We start from the raw sequence: 18898 nt of genomic DNA, 5'->3' as shown, positions 1-18898 counted from the left end.
ATTGCTTTTCCCCCTTTGTCAAAAATCAGTGAGGCATATCTGTGTAGGTTTATTTCTGGGTTCTCAGGTCTGTTCTATCTTTGTGTTGATCATTCTGCCAATAGCACATTATCCTGATTACTCTAGTTTACATAATGCTATAACTCACTCTTTTGAATCTCCATAGAGGGGCCTGACCAAAATCACATCTTCCTGCTTCAAAAGAGTTGATGGGGGCGCTCAGAATCTCTGACAAAGCTGATCACTAAAGTCTTCTCCTGCAGAAAGCCAGTCTCTGAAGACTGGAAGAGGTGTCTGCTTTATCTAGTGCCTAGGCATCAACAGAGTGTCAAGGAAAATGAAAAAGTGAAAGATGTTCCCAAAAAGGAAACAAGGTAAACCTGCAGAAGCAAACTCTCATGAAATGAAGTGACACAATCTGCCTGACAAATAATTCAAAAATAGCTGCCCCCCCCACACTCACACACACAAAAGAAGGTCATACAAAAATCTTTTATGCATTGGCCTAAAAACCCCAATGTCATCACAATAATCTTATGAAAAGAAGAATCACAGAGCCATTTGTAATGGTTAAACTAGAGGTTTTCAACCATTTGAAATATATTCACATATATGAACACTAGAATATTTTGCTATGTACTACAAAGGGAATGAAAGACTAAAAAAGCTCCCTAAAATAACCAGACATTGTAAAGCAACTATTAGAATATAATATTTCCCACTGTAAATAAAATCATTCAGTTACTGTATTATTCTTTGCATCATGTTTCAAATAGCTGAACACATTGTGAGCTCTCAATATATAAGAATTATCATTATTTCTATGAATATTATTTATGTATCTCATTTTGTGGTGTTCTTGTACATTACCTGGAAATCTATTTGTTCTTTCTAAGGGCAATGTGTAGACAAGTTTTCCTTCACTTTCTGCTGATAATTTGGCATCAGGAATGTGTTGTTTAATAAGTGATGTTATATTTTCCTGAACATGCGTTTCATTCAACTGCAAACTGGTGTTTGAAAAAAAAAGAATCTATGTTATTTGACATAGTCTCCAGTGGCGTGACAAAAATTACTAGCTTCTGGCAGATCAAAAAAAATCAATTAAAATCTAATGCAAGAGATAAGCCATTTAAACATGAAAAAAGAGGATAAAAAAATCAGATAATATAAATGTAATGGGAGAAAACAAAGGGAGCTAATCAGAACTATTGGTTAGGCATTCAGGTTCTAGTGCCCAGACAAGGTTGATAAACACTCAATTCCTTAAAAGGAGAATAGTGGCAGAGTACAGATATCAAGGACACAAACAGGACTATATAAAATGGAATTTTTCAAAGGAGTTTAAGTTGGCTTAATAGGATTATCGTATTGGTCAAGGAGAAGGAATTTTTGACAGGCAAAGACATAAAGCAGGTTCAGTTATTCAATTTACTTTTTTATACATATTTATTAAATTATTAGTCTGTGATAAAAATATCCCTAAATGCTAGGATGAGGGTACAATGATGAAAAAGAGAGCACCGCCCTGTTCTTATGTAGTTCACTGTCCAGTGGGGAGACAGGGAGAAAAAAAATAAACAAGCATAAAGAAATAATTAACAATAGTGGTAAGTGCTGTGAAGGAAATGGGTTATAGATAGAAATTAATTGTGGATAAATGTGGGTATGGGTTGTTGAGATCACTAATTTTGCTTTTTTTGTATGCTAACCTCAGAACTATGACTAAGAAAAAATATTATAGAGAAAGCCACGAATACAGTTCCTTTACCTCTTTGGTTAGATTTATTCCCAGGTATCTTATGGTTCTTGGTGCTATAGTAAATGGAATCGATTCTCTAATTTCCCTTTCTGTATTTTCATTATTAGTGTATAAGAAAGCCACTGATTTCTGTACATTGACTTTGTATCCTGCCATGTTGCTGAATTGTTGTATGAGTTCTAGTAGTTTGGGGTGAAGTCTTTTGGGTTTTCCATGTAAACAATCATGTCATCTGCAAAGAGAGAGAAAACCAGTCTATCCACTTAAAAATACCGTGGATAACTCCCCAGTATAGGAGAACAAATAAAAATGTATTAATCAAGTTTATAAAGTATGCAATGGACAATATATTAGTAGTGGCTTGGCTTCTAACTTTGGTTTTACCATTTGAAATGTGTTATTTAACCTATCTGGGTAATTTGCTCATCAGCAAAAATTAACAGCTAAAGTTATCCTAAGAACTGAATAATAGTGATGTTTGCACTTAGCAAGTCCTTTAAAAATGCCTATTTTATTTGATCAATTGCTCATATTAAAATTATGCTATTTATGCAAGTATTAAGAACATCTGAGCATACATGCTATTTTTAGAAGCTGTGAAACCCACTGAGGGAATAAAGCAAAAACCAAAAAAAGCATAGTTGTTCTCCACGAGGTTGCTGCCCCCTGAAACAAGAATAATTTAAGAAATACTTCTTGGTCACTTAAGAAGAATTTGTGTGGGGCACTAAATAGGATGGCATGAGCAGTTCACACATCCTCTCTCGAAGAGTGTATGTCTTGGAAATGGAGGTCAGCCAACTTTTTCTGAAAATGACTATGTCGTAAATATTTTTTTTAATTTTTTTATTTTTTATTATTTTATTTTTCAGTAGAGATAGATGTCTACTGAAATTATTCAACACTGCTGTTGCAACATGGAAACCATCATATGCAAGCAACATCTAAACACATGGGTATGGCTGTGTTCCAATCAAACATTATTTACAGCAACAGGAGGTGGGCTGGATTTGGCCCATGGATCATAGTTGGCTGACCCTGATTTAGAAGAAGAAAGAAGGCAATTACACGAAGTATTGTCCAGGAGCCCATGAAGAGATTTGTGAATTGGGCAGAGATCCTAAGGAGCGTTTTTTATTTTGAGGACACATCTTGTTGCCATGCTAATGTGCTAGGCACCATGTCATTTATTTTTCATTTACTTTTTTTTACTTGCAACTAGGAATTGTTATTCCCACTTCATAAGCGAGAAAACAGTTTTGGAAAGTTTAATTAATTTCCAAGAAGCAATTCAAACAATGTAGCTTACGAAATGAAATACTGGAAAAATACACAGAGCTGGAGGATTAATAAAGACTACATGAGATGGCATTCAAAGTAATGCTTTAGGACTTGAACAAGTGGTAATGGGTCTAAGAAATCCGAAAAGCTCAGTAAATAACCTCAAACAAGGGGAAATGTAGGTCATGGTAGGACATGTGCAATGAACAATGAACATTTTATTTTTGACTAAAGGATACTGAATTGGTTAAAGGCAAATAATAAGGAAATCATGATGGGGTGGGCCACACCAACATTTCATGACTACAAAATCTGGATTCCAGTAGGTAAAATGGAACCATTGAAGTTTTTTTGTTTTGTTGTTGTCGTGTATTTTTTTTTTCTTTTTAAGGTATATCAATGGTCTAAATCAGAGCTGTACTTCAGATAAACTGACCAATTCATGAGCAAATCAAAAATCAATTTAAAATATGGATATGGATACTAGTTTTCAAAGTTAAAAATATCCAGTCTCCATTTCTGGCTCTATCATTTATGAACCTAGGGAAACCAAATGTTTATCTGTAGAATAAAAGTAACAAGAGTTTCTATCTCAATAGACAAAGGATTTAAGTAAAATAATGTTAAGTATCTTATCTCTGAGGTCAATTAACAGCTAGAATATCCTACTATTCAAAACGATGATAAAAATAAAATGAGGAGGATGGAAAGAAGAGGAAGCACAAGAAGAGGATAGCTGGGAGGAGGAGGAGAAGCAAGGAGTCTACTTAAAAAATGATGTTAACAGATGGGGGAGAGAGGGTAGGGATGTATGAAACAATTTGTCAGTTGTGAAAGTTCCCTTAATACAAACCTTCCTTAACAAACAGTGTGTTGTAGATACATTTTCTACCACATTTATCTCAATTTTTTTTGTTAAGTTATCTTATATTTTCTTGTCTTTTGTCTTTCTTTCTTTCTTTCTCTCTTTCTTTTTGAGAGAGAGAAAGAGTGCATGCACATATGAGGATTCATATTCTCACAACCCTGAGATCATGACCTGAGTGGAAATTAAGAGATGGACCTTAACCACCTGAGCCACCCAGGCAGGCACCCCAAGTTATCTTACATTTTTCAATCTCTAACATCTGCCCATCAGTATCTCTCATATACACACAGCAATTCCATATATGTGCACAAGTATCTTCACATATGGATATGTAAACATCTCTGTGCAACAAATCAACAGTTTCTTGTGTGCTGTCACGTACTGGGTCAAGCATTGTGTCTCCTCTAGCTCATTTCTCATTTTCACAGCCTCCTGACATGGTCCTACCTTAAGTGATATCCAATGCCCCATTTCTTCTTGAGGAACAGAGAAGAACCTGCACACTTCAGCTTCCCTTTGGAGAGAAACACTTTCCTATCTGAAATGGAAAAAAGCAAAGAAGAAAGTTTGTTAGGAAGTTGTCCATTCTTTCCCAAGAAAAAGACAGGTAATCATGATCTAGCTGGAATTCAGGAGCTTCTGCATCTTTAAATCCAGGGCTTAATAAAGACTCATTGGAACAGGTACCCTTTAACTTATTTGTGTATTTCAGGCTATTATTTTGCCATCCATCCAGCCAGGGAGGTTATGCACAGATGTCTTCTAATATAGACTATCATTATATTATTTATTTTAATTGACCAAACACCAAGATCATTTGAATATTTCAAGTTGATTCACCTTAATTTTGTGTAAGGGGATTAATGTAGTAGAATATAGATTTTCACTTTACAAGAACTGACTTTCCTGGCAGATCATGTCCCAGTGTAATCAAATGATACAAAATTTGGGGAGACACATGGAAAGGGTTGGGAGTGACTCTTTGGGCCCAGTTCATGTCATTACCTGTGGTCCAGATTGCCAGATAAGGCTAGATGACCACATCATCATCATCATTATTATTATTTTAATTTTATTTATTTATTTGACAGACAGAGATCATAAGTAGGCAGAGAGGCAGGCAGAGACAGAGAGGGAAGCAGGCTCCCTGCTGAGCAGAGAGCCTGATGCAGCACTCCATCCTAGGCTTGATCCCAGGACCCAGGGATCATGACCTGAGCCAAAAGCAGAGGCTTTAACCCACTGAGCCACCCAGGCGCCCCTAGATGACCACATTATTAAATACAACTGCTGAGAATACCAATCCAGTCTCCTACTAGAGACCTCATCAGGACACTTAGCGGGAGTCAAGAGTTACCAGCCAGAATGTCAGCCTCATCCATGAACTGGGTACTGAAGAGGATCACACGGTCTGCTTTCCGCTCCTTCAGGAGATTCCAAACCTTGTGCCTTGAAAAGGGATCCAATCCAGCAGTTGGTTCATCCAATAGGAAAACCTACCAAGGATCGATGTATATAAAGGGCATTTCCAGGAAAGTGAAGTTCTTCCAGAAAACATGCAGAAACCATATTGCTTATATATTTTAAAGGATATTATAGTTAGGACCAGGTTATTATATTTAATGCTCTATCACAACTACTTTATCACAGGTGTTTTTTGCAAATAAAAGATTTGAACTACTACTAGAAGTTTCATTTTTAAAAATTTGAATTCATCTCTAAATTTAGTCTGACTTACCTGAGGATCTCCTAAAATGGCAGTTGCAAAGCTGAGTTTTCTTTTCTGCCCACCACTTAAGTTTTGAGCCAGGACATCTTGAATATTTTTCATCTCCAATTCCAGCAAGACTCTTTGTATCTAGCCAAATGACATTTATGTCACAAAGCAAGATTTCTTTTCTTTTTTTTTTTTAAAAAAAAAAAAGATTTTATTTACTTATCTGACAGAGACAGAGAGAGGGAGAGAGAGAGTGAGAGAGCACACAGCTGCAAGAGCAGGACAGGGAGAATCATGCTCTCTACCAAGAAGGGAGCCCAATGTGTAGCTTGATCCCAGGACCCTGACCCAAAGTCAGAGACTTAATTGACTGAGCCACCCAAACACCCTTTTCCCTTTCCTTCCTTCTTCCTTCTTCTCCCTCCCTCCCACCCCTTCCCCTTCCTCTTAAATTTGGAAATATAAGGCTATGAAGTGTAATGATTAAAAGCCTGGCTGGATTTGGAAACCATACCATGTTAACTAGCTGTGTAATCTTGGGCAAGTAAGTTGCTGTTGAACTTCAGTTTTCACATGTGTAAAATGGGGATGATAATGTACCTATTTCATAAAGTTGCTATGAGGAGTACATCAATTATTATATTTGAAATTAAGGATAATGTTTGACACATTATAAATCATACATAAATGTTAACTGTTATCTAAATTAGACTTTTTTTTTTGGTCCAACATTTAGACATGATTTGCACAAATATAATTTAATGAAAGCTTAAAGAATTCCATGCACGTAGAGTCAACAATCTCATTTTAACCAGTACATTAGTTCTAACTATTTAGTACCTCTTTGTCGACTTCATGTGACTGAATGCCTTTTATTTTAGCAAAGAGCCTGAGATTTTCTTTCACAGTGAGGAAGTCAAACTGAACATTGGACTGTGGACAAATTCCAGTAAGCTTGATGATATTCTCTAGGTCACTTATTTCTGAAAGTTTATTGTTATAAATGGTGACTGAACCTATAACAAAAGTTAAAAGTTAGTATTAGGGTAATACTTGAATTAAGATTTTCTAGACAGACTCTTAACTCTAGAGAATACAGTGATGGTTAACAGAAGGGAAAAGTCTGGGCGGATGGGGGAAATAAGTGACGGGGCTTAAGGTTGGTGCTTGTGATGAGCACTGGATGTTGTATGAAGTGTTGAGTCACTATAGTGTGCACCTGAAACTAATGCTGCACTGTATGCTAACTAACCAGAATTGAAATAAACACTTACAAAAAGATCTTTCTAGATGGAGAATCATTGTAATAAATTACACAAACTGTAATTTGTTAATTATATTTTAGACACATGATTTTCTCTTCAAGCTTTTTACAATTCAGGCATTATGAGCTTCTGTTATAGTTGTGTGGTATACTGGAAAGAAAAAAAAATGCCCCATCTGCAGATTTTCCCATCACGATGTCATCCATTTATCTACCCCTTCCTAGGTTTGCTTATGTAACAAACAGAATCCTAGCAAGTGGGACGCAAGCAGAGGCTGTGAAATTGCCTCTGCGCTGGGATGAGCCTTCTCTTTGCTTCTGGGATCATGGATCCCTGGGTGAAGAATCCCAACCAGATTCTCAGAAGATGAAAGTCCATGTAAGCAGAGAGGAGCAGCAGTCCTAACTGAAGCCCTGTATACATGAGTGAGGACACACCAAAACATTCAGCACCAGCCAATGAAGCCCAGAGAGAAACACTGCCAGTCAACTCACAGAATCATGAGAAACAATAAAACATTTTTTATATAAAGCTAGTTAATGTGGGGGATGCTTGTTATGCAGCAAAAGCTAACAGGTACAAGTTCAAATGTCAAATAGTAACTAATGACCATGACAATGGTTCTCATAAACAACTCAAATTTCATATATGCCAATTAAATATCACATACCTCTATCGATGAATACTATAAGTTAACTTCCACTTTTCCATTGTTGTCTGTGTTTGTAATTGATAATCAGAAGGACTTTATATTAACAGCTGATTTACATGTTGACCTGATTTTGGGAAAATAAAGTCTTACCTTTGGTGGGAACAGATAGCCCACTAAGAATATTTAACAGTGTTGATTTTCCAGCTCCACTGTGACCAAGTATTGCAGTGATTTGACCTTCATATATGTCAAATACCAAATCTAGGAAGAAAAAGAAAGGGAAAAAAGGTGGGAGAAAGAAAGGAAGGGAAAATAGTAGGGAGACAGGAAGAAAAACAAAATCACAAATAAAACTGTATTATGGAGCTAATGGGCTGCCTTTTTATATCATTGAATGGCCTTGTTCTCTAAATATTAATACAATGGGTTATTACATTCAAAATAAAAATAAAATGTGCTTTTATCAGTTTATATGTCTACCCTGTTTTGAAATTTTGAAATTATGTGGTTTCTCAGCAGGTTACATATCTAATACTCCCAGGTTTATTGACATTGCCTGGAATATGGCAGGATGGATGTTAATATTTATGGACTAATAACAGATTAATGGTAACAAACAAAAAAAACTAAAACAAACAAACAAATCCTTTGAAATAAATTTCTCTTTTTGCACAAAAGAAAAATATACAATATCTACAACAGCTTTGAAATGACAGAAGAAAAATTTGAATTTGTAGAAACCAACCCGCCCCCCAAAATCCCAAGACTACCTCACTATTACACATCTTTCAAGTACATCAAATTCTAAAACATAATCATTTTTTCCTAACTTTTATTTCATCAAAGCATGTGTTAGAAGGGAAATTTTGTCATGTGGCCCAAATAACTCATTTCAAATCTGAAATACCACCAGTAGCTGCTCACCAAGAGCAAAACGTATAGAATTAGGGGTGCCTGGGTGGCTCAATGGGTTAAAGCCTCTGCTTTTGGCTCAGGTCATGGTCCCAGGGTCCTGGGATCGAGCCCCACATTGGGCTCTCTGCTCAGCAGGAGCCTGCTTCTCTTTCTACCTGCCTCTCTGCTTACTTGTGATCTCTCTGTCAAAAAAAAAAATCTTAAAAAAATATATAGAATTAAAATCACAAATCAGTATCAATATAATAACTAAATCTTCTTTTTTTCCCCCCTTACCTTTCAAAGCTTCTATTTTATCAGGCTTTCCTTTATATTCTTTTGTAACATTTCTGATTCTGAAAAAAAAAGATATTTCAAGGTATGACAGTTTTATTCAGTTTGTAATTCTAAATTTGGTTGACAGGATTGAATAAATCTTATCCTCAGGGCATAGGAAGATCTGGGATTTCACTCTCATGAAGCCATGGTTATGTGAGAGAATCAGCTAGAATACTACTTCCCAGTCCTGGGTGCACATTAACATCACCTGAGGAATTTTGTAAATTAACCTATGCTTAGATCCTATCACCAGATCTTCTGATTCCAAAGATTAGGGTATAGCCTGGCATTAGTATTGAGGACAAGGATCTTCTCTAAATTGCAAAGCCAAAGAAGCTAGACCAACAGGTAACATAGCATCCAAAACTGAAAGGTTCATCATGAACTACTGTGTCAGGTTGGAGGTATCTTGGGTTATCTTGAGTCAAGGTCTCCAGAAGTAGGTTAAAGGGTACAAGGGTAGAGTAAGGAAGAGAGGCAAAGATGGTAACAGTGACAGCATGGGTTTTACGTCTTACCTAATTGAGCTTATACTATCTATACCATTTAGTAGCTATTACTTTAATCAATGTACATATCCCAGGTTTCAGCTTTTGAACCTGAAACTTTTGGGTATTTTAGGGTTGTGTTGAAGGATGAGTGAAATCTTTCATCTTCCATGCATAGTGCTTGGTACACGATAAATATTCAATAAACATAAAATGGTACCAGTTAGATTATGTTGATTATGATAACAGAAAGGAAAAGAACATATGCCTGGTGCTACTGTACATCTGGAATCCTAGGCACTTAATTGGTTTTATTCTATCAGGTAGATATGTAATCCATAAACTAAATCAAATTTATGTTTCTTATATTGTCATCTACTATTCATCAAATGATTCAGGCTCCATTCATATTGGATTGTTTGATTAGATTCTTTACTCTATTTTAATCCCATTTACTATCACTCCATAGCACTTATGGTTGGGTGAGATGCTAAAGAGATAGAAGAAATACAAAAGAAAGACAGAAACACTAAATAAAGCCATTTCTTTGCTCCCTCTCAGCTGTTCCACTGAAAGTTAAACCTAGCTTAGGCCACAGGACAAATGTAAGGATAGAGGAACAGGCTAAAATAAAATATGGAACAGGCTGAAATAAAAACTGACACAGGCTTTGGAAGCTCTGTAGGGTAGGGTAATCTGAGACCATTCACAGAGGGCTGACAGTTGGGGAGTCATTAATGGGCAAGGAGAATGTGAAAATCCTGGGATCTTGAGGACTTTCTCCTATTTTCTTATCTGGAAAGAAAAGTTGCCTGCCTCTAACAACACATACATCTGGGAACCAGGATGTGCATGACACTCTAAGGCACACCTTCCTTAATTCCCTTTGTGTCTGTCTCCAGATCCTTTCTCCCTTCCTCTCTCCTACTCTTGGCAATCAATAGAAGAAAGAGAAAAAAAACTTCAAGAAAAAAGTAGGGAGTATGATAAAGGAGGAGAGGCAAAGTATGAATAAATGAGACCAGGTAAAGAAATGAGAGAAGCCAAGGACGGAGAAGAGAGACAGCAGATAAAAGATTGAGAATCCAGGCAACGTTTTCTTCGGATTATCTTTGTTTGGTGAAATCTAAGTTTGCATTTAATGTAAATATCATGGTATGAGATAAAACAGGTGAAAGGAATTTTTCTCTAAACTTGAAGTGGGAAATGATGAAGTAGTGTGGAGGGGGTTAGGTGGAAGCTGTCCTTAGGGCACAAAAGAGAACCGTGCTAGCCTCAGGGGCTGTTAGCTTCTCAGTCTTTGGCCTGCTCTCCATCTGCATACCTGATAGCTTCTTTTCCATGGAATTCTGGAGACACTGGTTCAAAGGAGTCATTAGATGAAGGATCAGAGTCAATTTCATCTTCAAGAACCACATGATCAGCTTTTTGTTGCCGTGACCAAAAGGAAGACTTCAGGAAAAAGAAGGGGGGGTACCCATGTCCATATTCATCTACATGAACAGGAGACAAATATTGGGTCAATCACCAGTTTAAAAGAAAGAGTCACCCTAATAAAGCAGAGCAAAGTCACCTCTTTGCCCAGACACCCGAATGCATCATCAACACAGGAAATGCACACGTTTTCCTTGATAGGTGTAGTCCGCATAAGGAAAAAAAAATCACTAAGATGTCTCTATTATAACAATTGTGCCTACAGGAAGAAAGGCAACTGGAATTTTAAAATATCCAAGGGGGATTTTAAATGTTAAGACTTTTCTTGACCCTGAGAAAGCCAACTATTGGAATATAAATGCAAGACTTGCCACGCATGCCAAATGTTATCTAGGAGTCCAGCTGTCACGTCGCCCACAAAGGGAGAACAAATTGAGAAATCAAGAATTTGTATCCAGTAATATTGGATACAAATATTCCAAGAGGAAACAGAACAGGATTTAATGAAAATGAGGGATACACTGTAAGAAAGGAGAGAAAGGGGTAAAATAATTTATTGAAATTTAAGAGAGGAATTTTTTTTTAAAAAAACTCCTTTATATTTATGTTTTATCCCATCCCTAAATTATAACTTTCCCCTGAAGCAAATTTACTCTGCATGACCCCTTTCTGGAAATAAATCCACAATGTATTTGCATTTAATTGGCATTTCTATTTCCCTACAGGTGGAGAGACATTATGACGCAAAAAAAATTACATTTCGCTAATATTCTGCAACGACCTCCAGTGTAATAATGATGCGTTTTCAAACGTATATGTACTTTTCCTATGTTTAGTCATTTCTTCATGCAATATTGATCAAACACTCTCTAAACACCTGCCAATTGGTATGTTATTAGTTAGGACTTAATCTCCTTCCCTTCATGAGGAAATCTAGTGAATGAAAGCATAGAGTTTGACTGGGTCCTTTCTACCACCAGATTCACCATTGCATGATTCTGTTATTTTAGTCAGTTAATCTTCCTTTCTTCGTTCATATTGCTCATCTTTCACAGAATTTTGAATAAAGTCACCTTGTTAGAATTCAGGCTTAATGAACAGATGGTACAAATAATTCCAAGTGTATCATAAATGTTCTAGCCAAAATTGTAGATCCTGGCATCTATTATTCTGGACTTTTCGGAAAGGCAGAGACAGTGACTGTTCTTAAGGGATTATCTGAAAACAACAACACGATTGATTCGCTGTTTCTAGACACTTCTCAGCACCTTGGCCCTCACTCTTTCTCGTCTGATCTTTTGACCAAGTGTTGAGTCATTGACTTAAAAAGAAGAATGCCCAATGTGTTTATTTCATTAGTAATTTCCATAATTTTTACAGCTTGATTGAAGTATGACTAACAAATAAAAACTGTACATATGGAAGTTGTATAATGTGATGGTCTAATATAGGCATTTACTGTGAAACATTACCACCATCCAGCTAACTAATGTATCATCACCTCACATGGTTATCATCTTTCTGTGTGTGCAGTGAAAACACCTGAAATCTACTATAGAAGTAAAAACATATGACCTATTGACTTTCCTAGTCTGGGAGACTTTTAAAAATGTACATACCCTTATCCCACCACTGACAAAATGAATCATAATCTCAGGGTTGAATTGGAACCACCGAGCAAAATAGGCAAAAGCAACCATAAATTTCCATGACTGAGTATCAAGCCAGACGCATTTAGGAAATAGCTTTCTAAGCATCACTTTAAAAAAAGAAATAAACTGCATTTAGAACACAGTGAAGTTCAAAGATCAGTGACCCTATAAACAAAATACAAGCTGTAGTTCTGCAGTCAAGTAACAAGAAATAAAGAACTAATGTGGCCGTTGGCAATGACCTTGTTTGTTGCCTTTGACGCACAAAGTAGTTTTCAAAATATAAATAACACATTTGTTAGATGTGTCTTTAGGAAATGATAATCAATTTTAATCATAACTGTACTTACTTGGCAAAATTTTCTCGAAATAAATTGTCAGTGCCATATAGAAGAGAAGATCAAAAGCCAACATGAAATTTGTTGCTATTATCAGATTTGAATAGTCCGATGGATTAGGAAATGCATTAGAATTCAAATCATAGTCCAAGCGCAGAAGCTGAAAATTAAGAAGTAATTAATGAAAGGATATCAGGTTTGCGATAAATGGTTAACAATTGGGTTTAGCATAAACGTGTAAGAGCTACTTTTTGCCTCTTATGGGGAGCACAACGTTGAGTGAAACTGCCTTCTTTACAATTCTCAAATCTTGTGGAACGTGTGTAACCTAACCATAATGAAATTAAGTAATTGCTGTGGTTAAATTATGTTCCAAATGAAACTAGAACATTAGGACTATTACAGGATTTTTGTTGCCTTCATGCCCGTGGTTCTTGGTCACACCACTTCACAGAATAAAGAGGTAGACCAGATGAAAAGTGGTGGGCAGCAAGGCAAAGTTTATTGAGTGAGCGTACAATGCTCCCGGAGAGGGAGGGGGACTGAGAGAGTTGCCATTTTGGTGTTCAAGTCTAGGGTTTTTCTGAGGTTTTTGCAGATGTATCTTGAGCATCCTGAGTGTGGGTCCCTGTTCATTGGTCTCTAAGTTGTGCCAGTGAGGGCTCTGATCACACACCTGTCTACCTATTGTGTTATCCACATGTTGATGGTCTTTGGGATGACATTTGGACATGAACTGCAACTTGTGGTAGTGACCTCACATTTTATGGTTAATTGTTTTGTTTCAGGATGTTGCAAAAGTCACTTCTGCAGAGGCTGCTAGTCGGGATGCCATTGTGGTCTTCTGCAGTCCATAAAACAAGATGCTAGTGTGGTTTCATCTTAACTGTCTTGGCTTTCTGTTTTCTTGTTGGGGACCTTGGCCTGACTACCTAAGTGTTCACTGAACTCCTAATAGGAGGAGGCAGGGAAGTATAGGAGATGACATTTGAGCTTAACCTTAGATAAATTTTTACCAAATAAGACACAGGACAGGAAAAAGGTGTGGTCCTGCTTGAAAATGGCTTCATGAGAAAGAATTCATGCTCTTAGAAAACTGGTATGTTTAAGGAGAACCTATGGGGAAAGTGGGGTATAATGTTCAAGTTAACAGGTCTTTTATAATGAATAAACTTTTCACTAAGAACCAAATAGCAGATATGTATGCAAGGACCAAAATTGCCATTTAATTGGAGGGATAGCAAAGTGAGTTCAATGTGAGAACCAGATAAACAGAAATGACATTTGAGGAGTAGAAATGTAATTTGCTCGTCAATTATTATGGAAGTTTTATTTTTAAGGATTTTATTTATTTATTTAACAGAGAGAGAGAGAGAGAGAGATCACAAGTAGGCAGAGCAACAGGCAGGGAGAGAGAGGGAAGCAGGCTCCTTGCTGAGCAGAGAGCCGGATGCGGGGCTTGAACCCAAGACCCTGGGATCAGGACCCAAGCTGAAGGCAGAGGCTTTAACACACTGAGCCACTCAGGCACCCCTAAGGTTTTAAGTTTTGATTTTCTTTTCTTTTATACAGTGGTCTATACATTCACTTGTTATTCAATTATAAAGTCAAAATAAGAGCTAGAATAATTAGAATTCAATCTGCAATATCAAATCCATATTTAATCAGTAGCCAAAGAAAATGCTTTAGATCATTTCTGAAGAATGATATGCTGACCTTCTATTTTTTTTTTTTTCACTCACCAAATGTCTTATTTTGCTGAGTTCAGTATGCCCAAAGCTTTTAAAAGTTCATCTTTGAGAATCATCTGGGTGGCTCAGTCGGTTAAGCCACTGACTCTTGCGTTTTGGCTCAGGTCATGATCTCAGGGTCCTGGGATTGAGCCCCACATTGAGCTCTGCACTTAGCACAGAGCCCACTTGGAAGTCTCTCTCCCTATCCTTCTGTCCCTCTCCCCTACTTGCTCTCTCTCAAATAAATAAATAAATAAATTTTTAAAGTTTATCTTTGGGGCACCTGGGGGGCTCAGTTGGTTAAGTGACTGCCTTCAGCTCAGGTCATGATCCTAGAGTCCCAGGACCAAGTCCACCATTGGGCTCCCTGCTCAGCAGGGAGTCTGCTTCTCCCTCTCACCCTCTCCCCTCTCTTGCTCTCTCTGCCTTTCTCTCTCTCAATAAATAAAATCTTTTTTTTTAAAAAAATTTATTTATTTGACATAGAGAGAGATCACAAGTAGGCAGAGAGGCAGGCAGAGAGAGAAGGGGGGGAAGCAGGCTCCATGCTGAGCAGAGAGCCCAATGCAGGGCTCGATCCCAGGACCCTGAGATCATGACCCAAGCTGAAAGCAGAGGCCTAACCCACTGAGCCACCCAGGTGCCCAAAGCAAATAAATAAAATCTTTTTAAAAAGTTCATCTTTACAATGTAACAGTAGTCTGCACTGAGGCTTTGAATCTGACAATGCTAATCATAGAAAAGACTATAAACAACAGAATTCCAGACAGGAAAAATGTTTCTGAAATGCTATCAAACAGTTGGGCTGTTTCTCACCTGGGCCATTCCAAGTGTGAAGGCAAAGGGGCTAAGAAAGCTTAAAATCCACTCCAAGGACGTAGGAAGTTGTCTGTACAATGCTGTAAATCCCAAACTTCCCCAAAAGACCGTGAGAAGGAACACGACCAGACCAGTGAGGAAAGATTTCTTGACCAAGACGCTCATTAGAAAAGCCAATGCTATCTAAAATGAGAGACGATCCAGTTGGTTTATATTTCCCTAAGGATTATTTTTAGCAGAACACAATAAGGAATTGTATATATAAAATTAGAGTTACATTTTTTGTCTATAATACAAAACTGTGCTCTATAAATTGCACTCTAAGTTGGCATTACAGAACATTACAAATCTTAAAAAAAAAAAAACACTACAAATCAAATACATGGATGTTCTCAAGCAAACAGTGGATAGTGAAGAAAAGGGAGATGGGGAATAATTACCTGTTTAGAAACCAACACTTGATCCTTAGGGTAAGAGTTGGATGGAAAGCAACTTAATTCACCAACTCACCAAAGACAATCCATAGAGAAAGAAGAGGGTGAAGATCGCCGTGAAGCCAGTCAGAATGACAAACTGGACAGATTTTATAATGAGTGCCAAGGAAAGTGCCATAATGAAGATGAAAACACCATAGAGCAGACCCCAGGAGAGCCTAGGACAGAAACAAGATGTTATTTTAGAATTTCATGTTCCACTGAAAGGAGGATCTAGAATGGATTCTAACTGTATTCATTGATGCATTCATTCTTTTAGTAGATACTTACTGAGTTTCAGGATATGTAAATATAAGGTAATTATTTTGGTAAAAATCCCTTAGGAATTAGGGATATTTTTTGTCTTAAAATTAATTACAGAAAAATACACACACATACATGTACACATGCGCGTGCACACACACACACACACACACACACATCACTGTGAGGAAAAGGAGAAAATAGTCTTCTAGTCTATTTGATTTTGGTTCAAACATGTTTTTCTGCTGCATTCATATTCTGTGACCTTGAGCAAACTCTGTAATCCCTCATCTTTTTTTTTTTTAATTGTTCTAGACACTGGGAATAATACCACAGTATTGGCTCAATGAAGTTATATCCAAGTGGGACATAGTCCAAGTACATCATAACTCAGTGAATCTCAGGTCTTTTCTCCTCTTTGGGGCCTCTCTAGGGGTGAGGAGCTTCATGGATTTCCTCAGAGATATAGGATAGTTCACCTTCCTTTGTTTAATTCTCTTATCATGTTGATGAACATTCTTTAAAGGGTATAATGAAATAATGAAAACAAAACACCAGCAAAACCAGCAAAACAACAGCCTACATGTACGGCAATTACTCTGCACTGGAAAGTGTTTTCATGAACTTAGCAAATATGAAATCATTCTATTTTCACAAAGGCTCTATGCAGAAGTGTCATTATTTTCTTCATTTTCTAGACAAAGAACCTACTGAACAAAGATTTGAAGTACCTATAATTTCAAGTCCAGGCATTCTGGCTCTAGAGCTGTTAGAGTTCACAGCTCTGCCATACATCCCTCCAATATTAATTCAATAAGCAGTTCAATATTGACTAATACCATTCTCTTCCAGACTGCAAATTTATTGTCATTTGCATATTCCATGTGGCTTCCTAGCCTCTGTGTTATTTTACTTCCTTTTCACTACCTTCACACCACCTCCATGTTTTTAAGTCATTCTCAAGTTCTCTCTCACACAGGAGGACCTTGTCCATGCTTGGAATTACACAGCTTCTGGCATTTTAAATTCAAACTACCCAGCCCCTATTCACAAGCCTCTTCTGCCAGCTTGTTCCTTCAAATATATCAATCAAACCCCACCTTTAGTCTCAAAAGAGCTCCTTGTCTTTGACCTCTTTTTTCTCGCTTCAGTCCCATGCTGGCTTGAATTCTATTTCCAATCAGCTTTGACACCCAAATCTACCATTTCTACCACACTCTTACCAGTAGACTCAACGGCCATCCCTCATTATCCCTACCTCACAACCAGTAGACTCAACGGCCATCCCTCATTATCCCTACCTCACAACCAGTAGACTCAACGGCCAACCCTCATTATCCCTACCTCACAACCAGTAGACTCAATGGCCAACCCTCATTATCCCTACCTCACAACCAGTAGACTCAATGGCCAACCCTCATTATCCCTACCTCACAACCACTATCCAAACCCAAACATGCTATTCTTTCTTCAGTCTGAGAAGCACAGTAACTCACAGCCTTAACTTGGCAAGTGTTACATCAATGACAATTTATCTCAGTCATAGGGAAGAGTTAGAAAATGATTAGGTTTGAGTACTGATGCTCTGAAGAGGCCCACTTTTCCTAAATCCCTACATTTATTTATTTGTGCTATGCTTTACTCACCAGAATGCGGAATCCTGAAGACCCATCATCCTCATCAAGCCCTTCATCTTTTTCCTCTCTCTTGTAACATTAAGAGATGCATAATAAGTGAATGAGGAAAAGGAAATAATGCAGAAGAAAATGAAGAAATCAGCTTCAATGCCCCCCTGACTGACAAAGGGATGTATCTTCATATTTTTTCCAGTAACGGACATCAATTCCTCCATCACTGAATGATTTGTTGCAGTCTGAGAAAATACATTAATAAAAAAAAATTGTATATTCATGGATGTCATGCTCTGTTTTCTTTCAGCCATCTGTTTTCCTCTGAACACAAAACTGTTAAGTCTGGATCTGATGCTAGTCTAAATTTTCACTTCTGTGTTCCACCACTGGACCACTGACTCCAGGCATTCTGAGCTTCTCACAGTTCTCAAAATTGACTATGTGTTTTATCACCTCTCTGTCTAACCCTGCCTTATAATGTGCCTGACACATATTAATGACCTTATATACTTGGCGACTCTTACCTCAAGCTTCATTTAAATTTAGATTTAAATTTAAGTGATGTAAATTAGGAATTCTCCCATGGCATTTTAGGCTGAGAAGTTAAGCCTATTTACTTACAGACACTTTATACCCCCCTGCTACCCTACTTTTCCCTTTCTAATGACTTGTTTTTAAAGTTTTTATTTAAATTCTAGTTAGTTAACAGGTGGTATAATGTGGTTTCAGGAGTAGAATTTAGTGATTCATCACTTACATACAACACCAAATGTTCATCACAAGTTTCCTCCTTAATCCCCATCACCCATTTATCCCTCCCCTACCTCTCGTTCAGCAACCCTTAGTTTCTCTTATGGTTTGCCTTCCCCTTTTTTTTCTTCCCTTATGTTCATCTGTTTTGTTTCTTAAATCCTACATATGAATGAAATCGTATGTTATTTGTTTTTCTCTGGCTGACTTATTTTGCTTAACATAATACATTTTAGCTCCATCCAGGTCATTCCAAATGACAAAGTTTCATTCTTTTTGATGGCTGAGTAATATTTCATTATATATCTATATCTATGTCTCTCTATATATCTATATCTATATCTATATATAGGTCTATATCTATATCTATATCTATATATAAAAATCACAACTTCCTTAAGCATTCGTCAGTTGATAGACATTTGGGCTCTAATAATGTTCCTACTGTATGCCTGGCATCCTGACAAGGCTAAATTCTTGGGAGAGAAAATTTTTCTTTTATTTATGTATGTAGCCCCCATGACATATAGAAGTTTAA

The 18898-nt window shown here is 37.1% G+C and overlaps 1 protein-coding gene across 4 annotated transcripts in view; it reads right to left on the bottom strand.

Annotated features, from left to right (window-relative positions):
• The window catches only part of LOC131815695 (ABC-type organic anion transporter ABCA8-like), an 82267-nt gene that overhangs the window by 44230 nt on the left and 19139 nt on the right, over positions 1–18898 (bottom strand). For all 4 annotated transcript variants that reach the window (XR_009347818.1, XM_059147526.1, XM_059147527.1 and 1 more), the window contains 12 exons: positions 17626–17852; positions 15753–15894; positions 15240–15425; positions 12703–12850; positions 10591–10759; positions 8737–8795; positions 7696–7806; positions 6469–6644; positions 5650–5769; positions 5269–5407; positions 4359–4449; positions 871–1010 (listed from right to left, as the gene is read on the bottom strand). Coding sequence is in view for 3 of the 4 variants with exons in the window: in XM_059147526.1 (XP_059003509.1) it covers positions 871–1010; positions 4359–4449; positions 5269–5407; positions 5650–5769; positions 6469–6644; positions 7696–7806; positions 8737–8795; positions 10591–10759; positions 12703–12850; positions 15240–15425; positions 15753–15894; positions 17626–17852 (1708 nt within the window). In the remaining variant the exon portion in view is untranslated. The remainder of the gene's footprint in view (positions 1–870; positions 1011–4358; positions 4450–5268; positions 5408–5649; positions 5770–6468; positions 6645–7695; positions 7807–8736; positions 8796–10590; positions 10760–12702; positions 12851–15239; positions 15426–15752; positions 15895–17625; positions 17853–18898) is intronic.

Source organism: Mustela lutreola, chromosome 15 (genome assembly GCF_030435805.1).
Source record: "Mustela lutreola isolate mMusLut2 chromosome 15, mMusLut2.pri, whole genome shotgun sequence".
Classification (NCBI taxonomy): Eukaryota; Metazoa; Chordata; class Mammalia; order Carnivora; family Mustelidae; genus Mustela; species Mustela lutreola.
Note: the sequence above shows the minus strand (reverse complement) of the source record. Positions and strands in the feature narration are given on the sequence as shown.